A 14,683-nucleotide genomic window follows, 5' to 3' on the forward strand; every position below is an offset into this window, starting at 1 on the left:
TCAGAAGATGGCTTTCGGTCATGCGCAGTACACCTCTGAAGCCGGGTCCGTGCGCCCGGGAAGCGCACACAGGGCTTCAGAGACGCATTGACGCTGTCGAAATGAGCGGCACGCATGTGCTAGATTTACATGAGCTGGCGATAAGACCGGCTCGTGCAAATTATGTTATTCCCACAGGGGCATGATAACATGAAAAGAGGGCTGACTAGTCTGGGGAACTGTGCCCCATTAAAGCCCTCATTAGCATAGGAAACGGGAAAATTATAAATGCTATTTTTAAAGCATTTAACTGAATTACGTTCTACAGGGCTGGTTAAGCAGGGAGTTTAATCATACACAGGTGAATGCTGCTGGACTTGAGGGCATGGGGGACCTGACCGGTTCCCTTAAAACCTCTGCTTTTTTCTTGGATTCTCGGTCCAGTGGGCGGTTGTAGTGTAAATATAAAAATGGATATGGATATTTTGAGTCCATATTGAAATATCTATCTGTGAATATCTAACCAGACCAGTGCTGGTTTGAATGCATTCTGTATAAGGCTCATTCTGTTAAAAGCTTTACTCGATGTTTAGACACAAGACAATGTTAATAGTAACAAAATCTTGAGAACTGCTAATTCACATTGTCTGAAAGATTCAACTGTCAAATAGTCTTCTGTTTATTGTTTGTTATTGTAAAACAGGGAGATATACTTAACCTTTGTGTTCATCTTACTTATGTAACCACTGAGAGCTTTTGAACTGTGTGCGTTTATTGCCCCCATTGTTTGTGTGAGAGCCTTGTACCTCGGATTTATCTTTTCCCGACAGTTGGCCACTGTAAGGGAAAGGTCAGACTTACTAGTGTAAATTCACTATATAAGGCCAGAGAAATATTACTGAGACAGAAGCCTTGTACCTGTACTGTTGTGTACAGTGTTGTATTTAATACTGCAGAAGTGGTATGCCCACACAGTGTTGTGATAATTCCAGGGTCTCTTTGTCATGGTGATTTTGACTCCTTGCTTGTTTTCGTTTATTTTTAGAGTTTCATTTGTGGTTATTTATTAATAATTATATTTTTTGTAATGTATTATTATTGTGAGATCCAACAGTAATGCTTTTGATTGTTTTTTTTCTGCTTTTCTTATTTTTCTACAGAAAATAACAATAATTATAATAGACGTTTTTCAAACATTTTTTTTTATTCAAGTGCACACATATAAACAACAACTGAAGAACAAAAAGCAGAGAAAATGTAGGTGGAGGAGCATAAAAATGAAAATATGGCGCAGAATTCACCTTCTAAACATTTGGTGTTTCGCATTTTAGGCATTGCCTTTGATTTATGGCAGTACATTGCCCACACAAAGACTTACCACAAGTCTTACAATTTCCGACAGATCTATTTTTCTTGCACTTTTCTTTGATCTGGCAAAATTTTGTTTGAACCATCACTTCTGAGCATGTAGAAACTTGGGACGTGGAACCCTTTTCCCTATCTGTGACATAAGGACCACTCAACTCTCTCACAAGCGTTTGCAAAAATGCCTTGCGTGACATTTTTTGGTGGGTAATCTCCTTGAATATTATCCATGCATTTATACCCGCAAAGTCTAAGGCATTTTCAAATGCATGAACAGGCCATCTCCTTGTGCATGTTCGTGTGGTATATTTTCGTGCCATCTGATCCACTACATCTACTCCATATTTTGTTTCATTGTAAAACTTTACCGTTTCTGGAGTTTTTTTAGTGGAATCAGACGCAACAACAACATCTGGATGGACGGAACTCAAAATGACAACATTTTTGTTGGGCTTTCCTTGATATACTGTAAGTGTAAAATTGTCTTCATTTCTAAACACTTTAGTGTTGTACAATTCCTCTTTCATGGATTTTATTTCTTTAGGCACTTCTTGCCTTATCTTGTTCAGTGTTCCCACGATGGTTGTTCCTTTGCTTTTTAGCTGTTTAGCTAATTTTACTGAAGTAAAATAATTATCGGTTGTAACATTGCGACCTTTTTTCAAAAACGGGTCCAATAACTTCATTACCACATGGTCAGCTAAACGGTCCTCAGCATGGCGTGTGTCATCTTTGCCTAGATAAGGGAAGCCATTTGCCAGATATTTGCTCCTCTTATCAACAGCTAGCCAATATTTGTGGCCATATTTATCTGGTTTGGAAGGCATGTACTGCGTGAATGGACACCTAGTTTTGCTTGGGAAAAGTTGCTCATCCACCGTTATGTATGGGCCAGGTTTGTAACACGCAATACAATTTTCAATAAACCTGTCCCACACAGTAGAAAATAGAGCAAACTTGTCCGTTTGCAGTCTCTCCGATCGAGTAGATTTCTCATCAAATCTGAGAAACCTCATAATTTCAACAAAGCGGTCCCTAGACATTGTCGCTTTGCAAAACGGTATTCCCCAGTCATTACACCAAATACTGCTAATCGAGTGACGGTTCGTGCCAGATATTCCACGAGCATAGAATATCGCAATGAATGCATCTAGCTCCTCATCAGATAGAGTTTGTTCAGCATTACACAGTAATACAAGCAGGTAAAACACAAGGAAAATGTGAAAAGTTGACATGTAAATTGAACTACATCTATATAAACATCAGGGTAAATAAGACAGAGTGAAAAAATTATGCACAAAACTTTATAGCAACATTTAGTGACAAAAGGACCTCAAAATATAGTAGGGAGTCAAAATGACTCCCTTCAGTAGTTCTTGGTAAATTTTGAAAAAAACGCGCAAATTTTTCACCAAAATTATTTATTCTCACAAAATCTTTTTTCACATCATATTTGAGGAAAAGTCACAGAGTTTCAAGCCGGAATTCTGAAAAATGTAGTCACAGAAGAGAAATAAAAAACGAAAGGAGTCAAAATGACTCCATCAGTAGTTCTAGTGTTAAAAGCTCCCTGGTGATGAGGTGAGTATGTGTAGTTAACCTTTGTATGTTCACATATACAAAAGTGTACGCAATATCATATCATACTATTCCTTTAATTGTGTATTTTATCTTTAAATTAACGACTATAAATAAAATTACGTTCTGTCACAAAGGGTTGCCTTCTTTAAAGCCGTATTCGAACCAGAGTGTTAAAAACTTGGCAAAACAGCGGTCCAATTCGCTACCTCTGTATGCACACTTATAGAAAGTCACTGAAAGCCCACTGGACCGAGAATCCCAGAAAGAGTAGAGGATTAAATGACAAAAGTTGTACTGAATCTTTTCTCACACAACTACTCTGCTCCCCCTGCTCTACAACATGGTTCCTGCATTTTCAAAAGGAACCAAAAACTGTGAAACAAACAGGCTCTGAGACTGGTCACCTTTAGAGTAGTGACTTTTTTAACTGGTGATTTTAGACTGTTTACCAGTTCTTAAAGCAGTCAGCACTGTTCGGTTTCAATTCTGGTTACCATAGTTCTGTTCATGGGCAAACTTACATCTAGACTTTATTTACATTTTGAAAGTGGCATCCTCATCTCAATCATTAGTGGCAGAGAAGGAAATACTAGTCTGTGTTGCAAAACATTGTAATTCTGTAACTCCCATAGAAGTGAATGGAAGTTAAGGAAATGGCAAGCACAGTAAGCTACATGGCTTTGGTAACTTCCATTTATGTCTATAGCTGTTTCCATAATGTTGGCCACCGCTAGGCACCATTTATAGATCGGCATTGCTAGCCATGAAAGGAGATGTGCCGTCAGATTTGGTAAATAGATAGGTATTCTCTCCTTGATGTATTAGTCTTTAAAGTAGGACTGTAAATTATGGAAAAAAAAAAAGTTTTTTTCTGTGTAGATCAGTCAAGCGTATTGATATTGACAAGCCTGTTCATGCAATGGTTTCCCTTGTTTTTATTGAATGTGTAGATTGAGACTGAAGGCAACTATACCACAAAGGAACATATGTCTATACTGTTCGTTTCAATATGTGTGTGAAACTAAAGATAATATTTAGATTTCTCAAAGTACTCTTCTTTTACTCTGATGAATGATTTACACATCCTTGGCATGCTCTCAAGCATGGTAGTCATATGGAATGGCTCTTCAACAGTCTTAATGGAGTCCCCAGAAGTATCGAGTACTTGGCTGTTCTGCCTTCACTGTATGGTCCAATTCATCCCAAACCACCTCAAATGGGTTGAGGTCGGGTGATTGTGCATACCATGTCGTCTAATGCAGCTCTTCATCCCACTCCTTGGTCACATAGACCTTACAAGGCCTGGAGATGTGTTTTGAGTCTTTGTTCATTAAGTGCAAAACAGAAGGGATGGCATGTCATGGCAGAATGCTGTGGTAGCCATGCTGGGTAACTGTGCCTTGAATTTAGAATAAATCACAAGCCGTGTCACCACCAAAGCACTTCTACACTATCAAACCCTTCCCCTCCATGCTTTATGGTGGGCACTACAAATATATCAGCAAGAAAGTAACAAATCTAAAATCTGGCTCATCAGATTACAGATTTCCACTGATCTAATATTCAGTCCTTATTTTGCTTGTCCAACCAAGTCTCTTCATGGGGTCCTCAGTAGTGGCTACTTTGCAAGAAGCGGGATTTATAGTCGAATTGCTACAGTCTTCTCTGGAATCATTTCTGAGATGCTGTCAATTAGCATTTTCTGATCCTGGTAACTCTGATGAACTTATCTTCTACAGGAGAAGTAATTTCTTCGTTGTCCTTTCCTGGGGCAATCTCATGAAAGCCAGTTTAATCACAGTAATTGATGGTGATTTTTCATGACTGTACTTGAGGACACTTTCAAGGTTCTAGCACTTTTCCAGACTGGCTGACCTTCATGTCTTAGAATAATGATGGACTGTTGATTTTCTTTACCAAGTTGATTATTTTTTTGCCATAATCTGACTTTGAACAGTTGTGGACTAGGGCACAGCAGTGTATGGAACGGTGTACCAATGCTGCCTCTGCAAATCACAACTAATAGTCACAAAATCTTTCTTAAGGCCGATAATTCTTCAGGGGGCATACCTGTTCACTGAAAGCCATTCCAAGTGACCACTTGATAAAGCTGCTTGAGACAATGCAGAGAGTAGTTATGTATAGCTGTCAAAGTAAAAGTGAGGTACATCGAGGAATCTAAGGTTTAAAGCGAACCCATCAGCAGGATTTTTCTAAGTAAACTACAGGCAGTGTCATGTTGGGGCTGATGCACTGATTAATATGATACCTGAGGTGAAGAAGTCCGTCTTGTGGTTCTTGTGTAATCAGTGATTACAGTTGTGAGTTAATGATATGCCCGTGCTCCCGGGTGGGACTGTATGCAGGGTCTTTCCTTGGTGCTCTAGGCCAGATCAGCAAGATAAGACCTGCCCACAGGCCCTCACCTGTCTCTCTTTCTCTGTGTCTGTCTCTACGATGAGGAACATACTTGTGCTTCGGTGTGGGCCTGTGGGTAGGTCTTTTCTTGCTGATCTGGCCTAGAGCACCAGGATAAGACCTGTCTATGGTCCCACCCGGAAGCACGGGCATATCATTAACTCACAACTGTAATCACTGATTACACAAGAACCACAAGATGGATTTCTTCACCTCAGGTATCATATCAATCAGTGCAGCAGCCCCAACATGACACTGCCTGTAGTTTACTAAGCAAAATTCTGCTCACAGGTTCACTCAAATTCTGGTTTGTATCAGACAGGTTTCTTACTTCTTGTTTCCATATGTATACCTTTGTAGATTCAGACTGAAGGCAGACAAAAAGCAATGTGCAAATTCCAATAAGAAGAATGAAAATCACTGCAAGAATGAGAGTAAAAACTTTTGACTGTATATAAAAGGGGGTGCAATGAAGCAACTTTTCAATAAATACTACATTATAATACAGGAAACTGTATACTTATGCTATTTTCACTTCAGCTTAATTATTTGTAATGTTACTTGGTTACTCTAATTAAGGCAGCTAATAAACAACTGCAAAATTACAGGGGAAACTACACTGTCAGACACGTATTTTTTTGGTTGTTTTTGTACAATGCTAATTAATCAGTTACAAAAGGAGCCATTTAGATTTGCAAATTAAAATAGACCTAAAAATACAAATAAAACTTTAATTACAGGTTTACTGTATGTATTTCTGTAACTATACATTAGTATTTCACCAGCTGTAAGCTGGAAATTAACCACTAACTGAACTGGCTGTGAATTTGAAGTATTAAAAAGAGCTTGCAACAGTCTGGTGTCGAAATGCGTCGTGAAGTAAAATCCGCTTATGTACACGTGCTTCTCACTAAATTAGAAAATCATCAAAAAGTTCATTTATTTCAGTTCTTCAATACAAAAAGTGAAACTCATTATATAGAGTCATTACAGAGTGATCTATTTCGAGTGTAACCTGCAAAGGCTTCCTAAGGGTTTAAAAAGGTCCCTTAGTCTGTTTCAGTAGGCTCCACAATCATGGGGAAGACTGCTGACTTGGCAGATGTCCAGAAGGCAGTCATTGACAGACTCTACAAGGTCCCAGAGTTTGAATTTTCATTTAGTAATCAAGGTCCCAGAGTCTGGAGGAAGAGTGGAGAGGCCACAATCCAAGCTGCTTGAGGTCTAGTGTGAAGTTTCCACAATCAGTGATGGTTTGGGGAGCCATGTCATCTGCTGGTGTAGGTCCACTGTGTTTTTTCCAGACCAAAGTCAGCACAGCCGTCTACCAGGAAATTTTAGAGCACTTCATGCTTCCCTCTGCCGACAAGCTTTTTGGAGATGGAAATTTCATTCTCCAGCTGGACTTGGCACCTGTCCACACGGCCAAAAATACAAATACCTGGTTTAAAAACAACAGTATCTCGGTGATTGATTGGCCAGCAAACTCACCTGACCATAACCCCATAGAGAATCTATGGAGTATTGTCAAGAGGAAGATGAGAGACACCAGACCCAACAATGCAGACGAGCTGAAGGCTGCTATCAAAGCAACCTGGGCTTCCATAACACCTCAGCAGTGCCACAGGCTGATCGCCTCCATGCCACGCCGCATTGATGCAGTAATTGATGCAAAAGGAGCCCCAACCAAGTATTGAGTGCATTTACTGAACATACATTTCAGTGGGCCAACATTTCGGATTTTAAAAACATTTTTCAAGCTGTTGTTTATAAAGTATTCTAATTTACTGAGATAATGACTTTTGTGTTTTCATTGTCTGTAAGCTATAATCATCAACATTAACAGAAATAAACACTTGAAATAGATCACTCTGTGTGTAATGACTCTATATAATATATGAGTTTCACTTTTTGTATTGAAGAACTGAAATAAATTAACTTTTTGATGATATTCTAATTTAGTGAGATGCAGCTGTATATTGCTTGATCCACTGGTGGACACAGACAGAAGAGGGCCCCTGTGTAAGAACAGTATATGGGCCCTTTGCAGCCCAATAGCTCATCATCATGCACAATTACGTCTGCTTTGTAGCTGGAAGTGGCCCCTTAACTCTCGGGTCCCTGTGCGGCTCCACAGATTGCCCCTAGTTGGATCAAGGATCTTTATTTCAGTAGCGCAGCCTAAAATCGTGATTTGTTTCCTCTTCCCGAGCATCCTGGTGGAGTTCACCCCCCAGCCATAGGGCAGCAACAACAGATATTGAGCTTTTTGCAGTTGTGCCTTCACAACTCGCTCAGGTGAGCACATTACCTGGACCTCCTGTATCTTGTTATAAAGTTATTACTTTTTGATTTGGTGCACTCTGTTTCCCTACAGATTTTATCTAACTGGTAATATTAGAAAGATTATTTAACAGTTATAGAGACATATTCACATTTATAAAAGCCTCTTTAGTAAAGAAAAATCTGCTAAAACATAAAAACCTGTTTGTATACATTATGCATATTGTCTTGTATATTGGTTTATGACCTGCTGTTAAATGACTACTATTGGTATAAAAAGCAGATATTTGATGTTGCGCTTACACATTTTCTTCTGCCCTTAATGATCCCATGGATATACCTTGCTGTTTATATTAAATGATGTATATATAATTTTTGTATACCTTGTGTCCAGGTTTGGTTTTTTTGTTGTTTTTTTTACTATTTTTTCCTCATCTGTGGTCTTTCCTGTCTATATATCTGCATGTCATTTCATGGCTATATTTTATTAACTGTTCAAATAAAATATATTTTTATACTCTGTTTGGTCCGTATATAAAGTATTTTTTCTTGGTGTGTTTGTATACTTTATGGCCTAATTTATAGGATTTAATTATAGGTGTCTCTTAAAAATAGACTTTACTAGAGGAAACTTAAAGGATGAAAATAGCAATGATGGGGAAAAAAAGAACTTTATTTTCAAGAAGTTCAGCTGCGATCCTTCAAGGGCTCTTTTGCGCTTATGATCTGCATTTTATTATAAGCAGTGTGCCCTTAGAAGATAGATCAGGTTGATGGACAAATTTTAGATACTTGCTTAGACAACGGCAAGGCAATTTAGTTATGGGGCCTGTAACATTTCCATTGAAATCGAAAACCATCTCTGCCAACATAGGTTAAAAACCCATTTAAAAGTCCAACTACACCAATATCCTTTCTAAAATAAAATGATGGCCTAGACTACGGCCTTTGTGAATTTAACATATGAAAGCAAAGTTGGAGCCCATTTCTGCGTAGGAGGCGTTATAAATAATCTAGAATAAAAGAAAAAGTATTTTAAAAATAAAAAAAAAAGACAGCTGCTGTCACTTTAAATCTTTGGCGCTCAGCAACGAACAGCAAGAGTGAATAAAAAACCCATTTGAAACGAGCCACCCAAGCTGCGGGGAGCCGGCAATGGCCCGAGCTCATGTGTCATGTGTGGTTTGGTTATTGATAACCTGGGCAAGGAGTGAGACATTAAAATTAGGACGCAGCATGAAGCCTGTAATGAGGGAATAAAATAAAATTAATTTTGTGGTCTGCAGCCCTTACCTCCTGCTCACGCTGAAATATTACAACGCGGCCCCCCTTGTCTCCTGTCGCCAGCAATTCTCCTGTGCTGTTGAATTCAACTGTCGAGATAATGTCAGCTGGAAAAAAAAGAAAGACAAAAGGAGTTTTATTTTGGATGACTGAACGGTTCTGCTCCTCCACATGTCAAATCTTCTGTCAAATGAAATTAAAAGGTCATTTTTCTCATGCTAGACTATTCTGAATGGTGACCGTAGACCCCAGAGTAAAGCTGTAGTGTGGTGGGGCTTCCATACAGGAAAACTGAAATGTAACCTGAAAAATCGATGTAAAAAAAAAGCATAGAAAAATTTAACCTCAACGGAAAATATCCACGGATGACAACTCCCTTTACACATCCTAGTAGGGGATATTCACATTACAGAGGAATGAATACAGCCGCACCTCCATGAATGGGATTTTTAGAAACCTCACGCTGCAGGCAATATTCGCAGCGTAAAACTGACCAGTGTACATTTATGACGTGGATAATCAAAGCCTGAAATAAGCGATAAATGCAAACCATTTGCACTACAAAATCTGCTGTGGATTTTGCGGAGGCTTTTCCGCTTCGAGAAGTCCGCAGCACTTACATACCTTTTTAGGTTTAGCAAATTAAAAATATTGTGATTTCTCATTTTTAACAGTTAATAGCCACGGGACCAGTGGTATTTTCACATGAATGCATAGTCTCAAGCCCAGCCAAGCAGACATTACGTAGAGCATGCTGAATCAGCCATCAAAGGTGCCTGAAATTTTTTATTAAAAGGTTATGAAAACCTGATGTCATGGACACTGCACAATAGGTTCCTATTCTAAAAAATAGTGTTGTCAACATTTATAGATTTATTTAGGCATAGCGTGTCCTATGCAAAGTCAGCACTGAGGCAGTGAATTTGGTTTGTCACCCAGAAAAGGAAATGACAAGGAAATGTCTTTACCTGATAACACGTAAAGCTTCACCAACTTACATAATTACAAATACCAAACAGGGAAAATATATATCATTGTACTGTGTTAGCCAGTAGATAGAAACATATTTAGATTGGAGAGTCCTCAGTTGTTACCTTTTAACGGCTAACTGAAAAGATGGTAACAAATTGCAAGCTTTCCAGACTACTCAGGACTCTTCATCAGGCATAGTATTATGCCGGATGAAGAGAATAATATTGTGCCTGAAGAATAGACCTGCATAGTCTTGAAAGCTTGCAATTTGTTACCATCTTTTCAGTTGGCTATTAAAAGGTAACAACCATTGAGGACTCTCAAATCTATGGGGACAAGGTAACGCTCTTGAATTGGGCCTGTACGGTGGTAGATTTGGCTCATGACAATCCCTCACAAGAGTACGATCGTGGACAATCCTGACAAGACCGCCTCAATAGAATTATCACTAAAACCTAGGATTTATTAATTAGTTTGGGTGATCAGACCGCAATTGAATTTAGATCTGTAAAAGGTCTGTGCGCACACAGCGGTTTTGTTTGGTTTTTCCTGTGTAGATTTGTCACAAAACCTGAAGGATTTCCTAGTATCATTTTTTACTTGCAGATTTAAATCTGCAGCATGTCAATTCTTTCAGTGTTTTTGCTGCATATTTCACCCTTCCCTATGGATGGAAAAAAACAAGTCAAAAACACATCAAAAACATGTTTAAAAAAATTAATGCATTTTATGCTGCATTTTTTTTCTGCCAACACAATAGTATTTTCAGCAGATTTTTCTACTGCAAAAACTGACAGTGTGCACATACATACCCCTAGGGTAAGTGCACACAACAGCTTCTAAACTCAGGCGAACCAGTTAAGTTTTTCAAGCAGGAGACCCTTCAGGAAACACTGGTATTTTTTGTATAATTTTTTCAGTCGTTTCCTGAGTGTTATTTTGATAGCTGTAGCCACAAGCAGTTTTTCAGCGGGTTTTCCCGTGGTTTTTGTGACTTCTTGGTCACTGACATTTTGTGGTAGATTTTTCACTCCATTATGAATAATGAATAAACCACTAATGGTCTTTTTAAACAAAAACAATGGGAAAACTCTCTAAAAAAAAACCTTCAGGCGTTTCATCATTGACTTGTGTGCTTAACAATATAAGTCTTTGAGAAAGCTCAAAGAAGGAAGGAAAAAAACAGGAGAATGGACATGTCACTTTTAACCGATTGCAGTTTTTAGAAACTTGACATTTTAAAAATACGCTCAAAAGTCTGAACATGTGCACACTAAGTCATTTTTACAATCAAATGCACGTTTATTCGTTTGAGTGTTTTACGATCAGTTTTTCAGGCTGTTTCTGCAGTGGAACCGGTGCATCAATGTGCCCATATTAGTCTAAAATTGGCATCAAATTGCTGTTTCCCTTTTTTAAAGGGTTTCATATTAACAGACTATTTGAGAATCTGGCAGCAAGTTTTTTTTTATGTAGATTTGGGAATCTGGCATCAGGTTTTCAATACATCTACAGTCAGAGGTGCAGAAATGTGCTCATATTATATTCGTATGGCCTCAGTTTGCATTTCGTTAAAGGGTCTCATATTAAAAATCTGTTTGGGAATCTGCCAGCAAGTTTTTTAATATAGAGCTGGAAATCTTGCAGCAAGTTTTAAATACATCTACAGTCAGGTGCAGAAATGTGCTCGGAATACGTTCGCGTAAAATTGGCCTTGGCCTGCCTATCTTTAAAGGGTCTCACAATAATCTGGGAATCTGACAGGAAGCATACAATACAGTGCCATCGCAGGGAATATAAAGTAGTGTACACTGCCAATTTAAATCAGTCGATTTTTCATGTAAAGCACGGATGTGATGAAGAAACAAGAACAAGTAATGAACTTTGTAGCCGCTTTTCCCTTTGGCTAATAATTAAAGGGGATCACCAAATCCGAACCGTCATCAAAGTAGGAATTTACTAATAGAGCATTTGAAAATACATTTTCTAAACTAGACAACCCATTTAAACATGAAAAAGCGATAATGTTAAGAATTCTAGAACATCAAGGGAAAAGGAAAAAAAAATGACAAAGCCATGGCTAGTTCTGCACTACAAAACTGCAATCACACTGAACAAATTCAATCACATTACTGCTTACACAGCTTTATCGTAAGAGGCTTACGGGAGCCAAAAGGTGTTTTTCCCTTGCTTCCTAAAAGCAATCACAGCAGTAGCTGTCACTATACTCCTTAAATAGCACAGTCAAAAGGATAGGCAAATTATTTTTGATTAGCCTAATTGAGACTATTCCTTCATATACGTCAGAGGTTAACTCCTGGGCAATTAGTATCTTGAGGAGCTTCACTGCCATTTGTAAATGGGAACAATGCTCTGTAGCCAAGCAGAGAAGACGGATGGAGCTGACGACGGTAGAAAGGGCTGTATTAACTCGGATTTCCTGGGCACTTTACATTGCTACAACTGGGTGAGAAGTCATTTGTAGTAGGTGAAACGATTCCAAGCCTGGCCTCCACATTTAATAGAGCTGACATAGCTTGTCAATTGCTACATGATTGCCACAAATAGAGGCTGAAAGGTGAGAGAAAGAAATCAAGGTTTAGAGGACATGCCCATTAAAAAGCCTACTAACCGAAGGCACTTTGATTGCAGAAAAGGGGTAAAAACAGCATACAAATGCATCAAGCAAATTAAGCAGTTGTTGGCTACCTATTTTTTTTTTTTAAACAAATACTATTTTTTAAAAAATAAAAAGTATTACATGGTATGTCACCGTTGCACTAAATCGGTGGCCACAGAGGTGACCTTAGAGCAGGGATGTGGAACTCAAACACACAGAGGGCCAAAATGAAAAACTTCGACAAAGTCTAGCGCCAACCAGTATACAATATAATGGGCCCCACACAGTCATCCATACAGTATAATGGGCCCCACATAGTCCTCCATACAGAATAATGGGCTCCACACAGTCATCCATACAGTACAGTCATGGCCAAAAGTATTGAGAATGAGACAAATAGTAATTTTTCCAAAGTTTACTGCTTCATTTTTTGTAATGGCAATTTGCATATACTCCTGAATGTCAAAGAGTGATCAGCTTAACAAGCAATTACTGTACTTGCAAAGTCAATATTTGCCCAGAAAATGAACTTTAACCCCCAAAACACATTTCAACATCATAGCAGTCCTGCCTTAAAAGGAGCAGCTAACATCGTTTTAGTGATTGATCCATTAACACAGGTGTGGGTGTTGATTAGGACAGGGCTGGCGATCAATCAGTCATGATTAAGTAAGAATGACATCACTGGACACTTTAAAAGGAGGCTGGTTCTTGGTATCATTGTTTCTCTTCTGTTAACCATGGTTATCTCTAAAGAAACACGTGCAGCCATCACTGCACTGCACAAAAATGGCCTAACAGGGAAGAGTATCGCAGCTACAAAGATTGCACCTCAGTCAACAATCTATCGCATCATCAAGAACTTCAAGGAGAGAGCTTCCATTGTTGTCAAAAAGGCGCCAGGACCATATCTTAAAACTGTTTCAGCTGCGGGATCGGACTACCAGCAGTGCCGAGCTTGCTCAGGAATGGCAGCAGGCTGGTGTGAGTGCTTCTGCACGCACTGCGAGGCGGAGACTCTTTGAGCAAGGGCTGGTTTCAAGGAGGGCAGCAAAGAAGCCACTTCTCTCCAGAAAAAACATCAGGGACCGACTGATATTCTGCAAAAGGTACAGGGAGTGGACTGCTGAGGACTGGGGCAAAGTCATTTTCTCTGATGAATCCCCTTTTCGATTGTTTGGGACATCTGGAAAACAGCTTATTCGGAGAAGAAGAGGTGAGCGCTACCACCAGTCTTGTCTCATGCCAACTGTAAAGCATCCCTGAAACCATTCATGTGTGGGGTGGCTTCTCAGCCAAGGGAATCGGCTCATTCACAGTCTTGCCTAAAAACACAGCCATGAATAAAGAATGGTACCAGAACGTCGTCCAAGAGCAACTTCTCCCAACCGTCCAAGAGCAGTTTGGCGCCCAACAATGCCTTTTCCAGCATGATGGAGCACCTTGCCATAAAGCAAAGGTGATAACTAAATGGCTCATGGAACAAAACAGAGATTTTGGGTCCATGGCCTGGAAACTCCCCAGATCTTAATCCCATTGAGAACTTGTGGTCAATCATCAAGAGACAAACAAAACCCAACAAAATCTGGTAAAATTCAAGCATTGATTATGCAAGAATGGACTGCTATCAGTCAGGATTTGGTCCAAAAGTTGATTGAGAGCATGCCAGGGAGAATTACAGAGGTCTTGAAGAAGAAGGGGCAACACTGCAAATATTGACTTGCTGCATTAACTCATTCTAACTGTCAATATAACCTATTGGTACTCATAATATGATTGCAATTATATTTCTGTATGTGATATAAACATCAGACAAACACTAATAAAAACCAGAGGCCAGCAGATAATGTGAAAATATAATTTTGGTGTCATTCTCAAAACTTTTGGCCATGACTGTATAATGGGCCCCACATAGTCCTCCATACAGAATAATGGGCTCCACATAGTCCTCCATACAGTATAATGGGCCCCACACAGTCATCCATACAGTATAATGGGCCCCACATAGTCCTCCATACAGTATAATAGGCCCCACATAGTCCAAGATACAGTATCATGGGCTCCACACAGACCTCCATACAGAATAATGGCCCCACATAGTCCTCCATACAGTATAATGGGCTCCACATAGTCCTCCATACAGAATAATGGCCCCACACAGTCCAAGATACCGTATAATGG

At 39.2% G+C, this 14,683-nt stretch overlaps 1 protein-coding gene across 3 annotated transcripts in view; it reads right to left on the reverse strand.

Annotated features, from left to right (window-relative positions):
- Positions 1 to 14,683, reverse strand: part of PPP2R2B (protein phosphatase 2 regulatory subunit Bbeta) — a 476,270-nt gene that overhangs the window by 92,414 nt on the left and 369,173 nt on the right. For all 3 annotated transcript variants that reach the window (XM_073651284.1, XM_073651285.1, XM_073651286.1), the window contains one exon: positions 8,920 to 9,017. In XM_073651284.1, the coding sequence (XP_073507385.1) occupies positions 8,920 to 9,017 (98 nt within the window). The remainder of the gene's footprint in view (positions 1 to 8,919; positions 9,018 to 14,683) is intronic.

This window comes from Phyllobates terribilis, unplaced genomic scaffold (genome assembly GCF_046119375.1).
Source record: "Phyllobates terribilis strain yellow unplaced genomic scaffold, ASM4611937v1 Scaffold_11__3_contigs__length_659146591, whole genome shotgun sequence".
NCBI lineage: Eukaryota > Metazoa > Chordata > Amphibia > Anura > Dendrobatidae > Phyllobates > Phyllobates terribilis.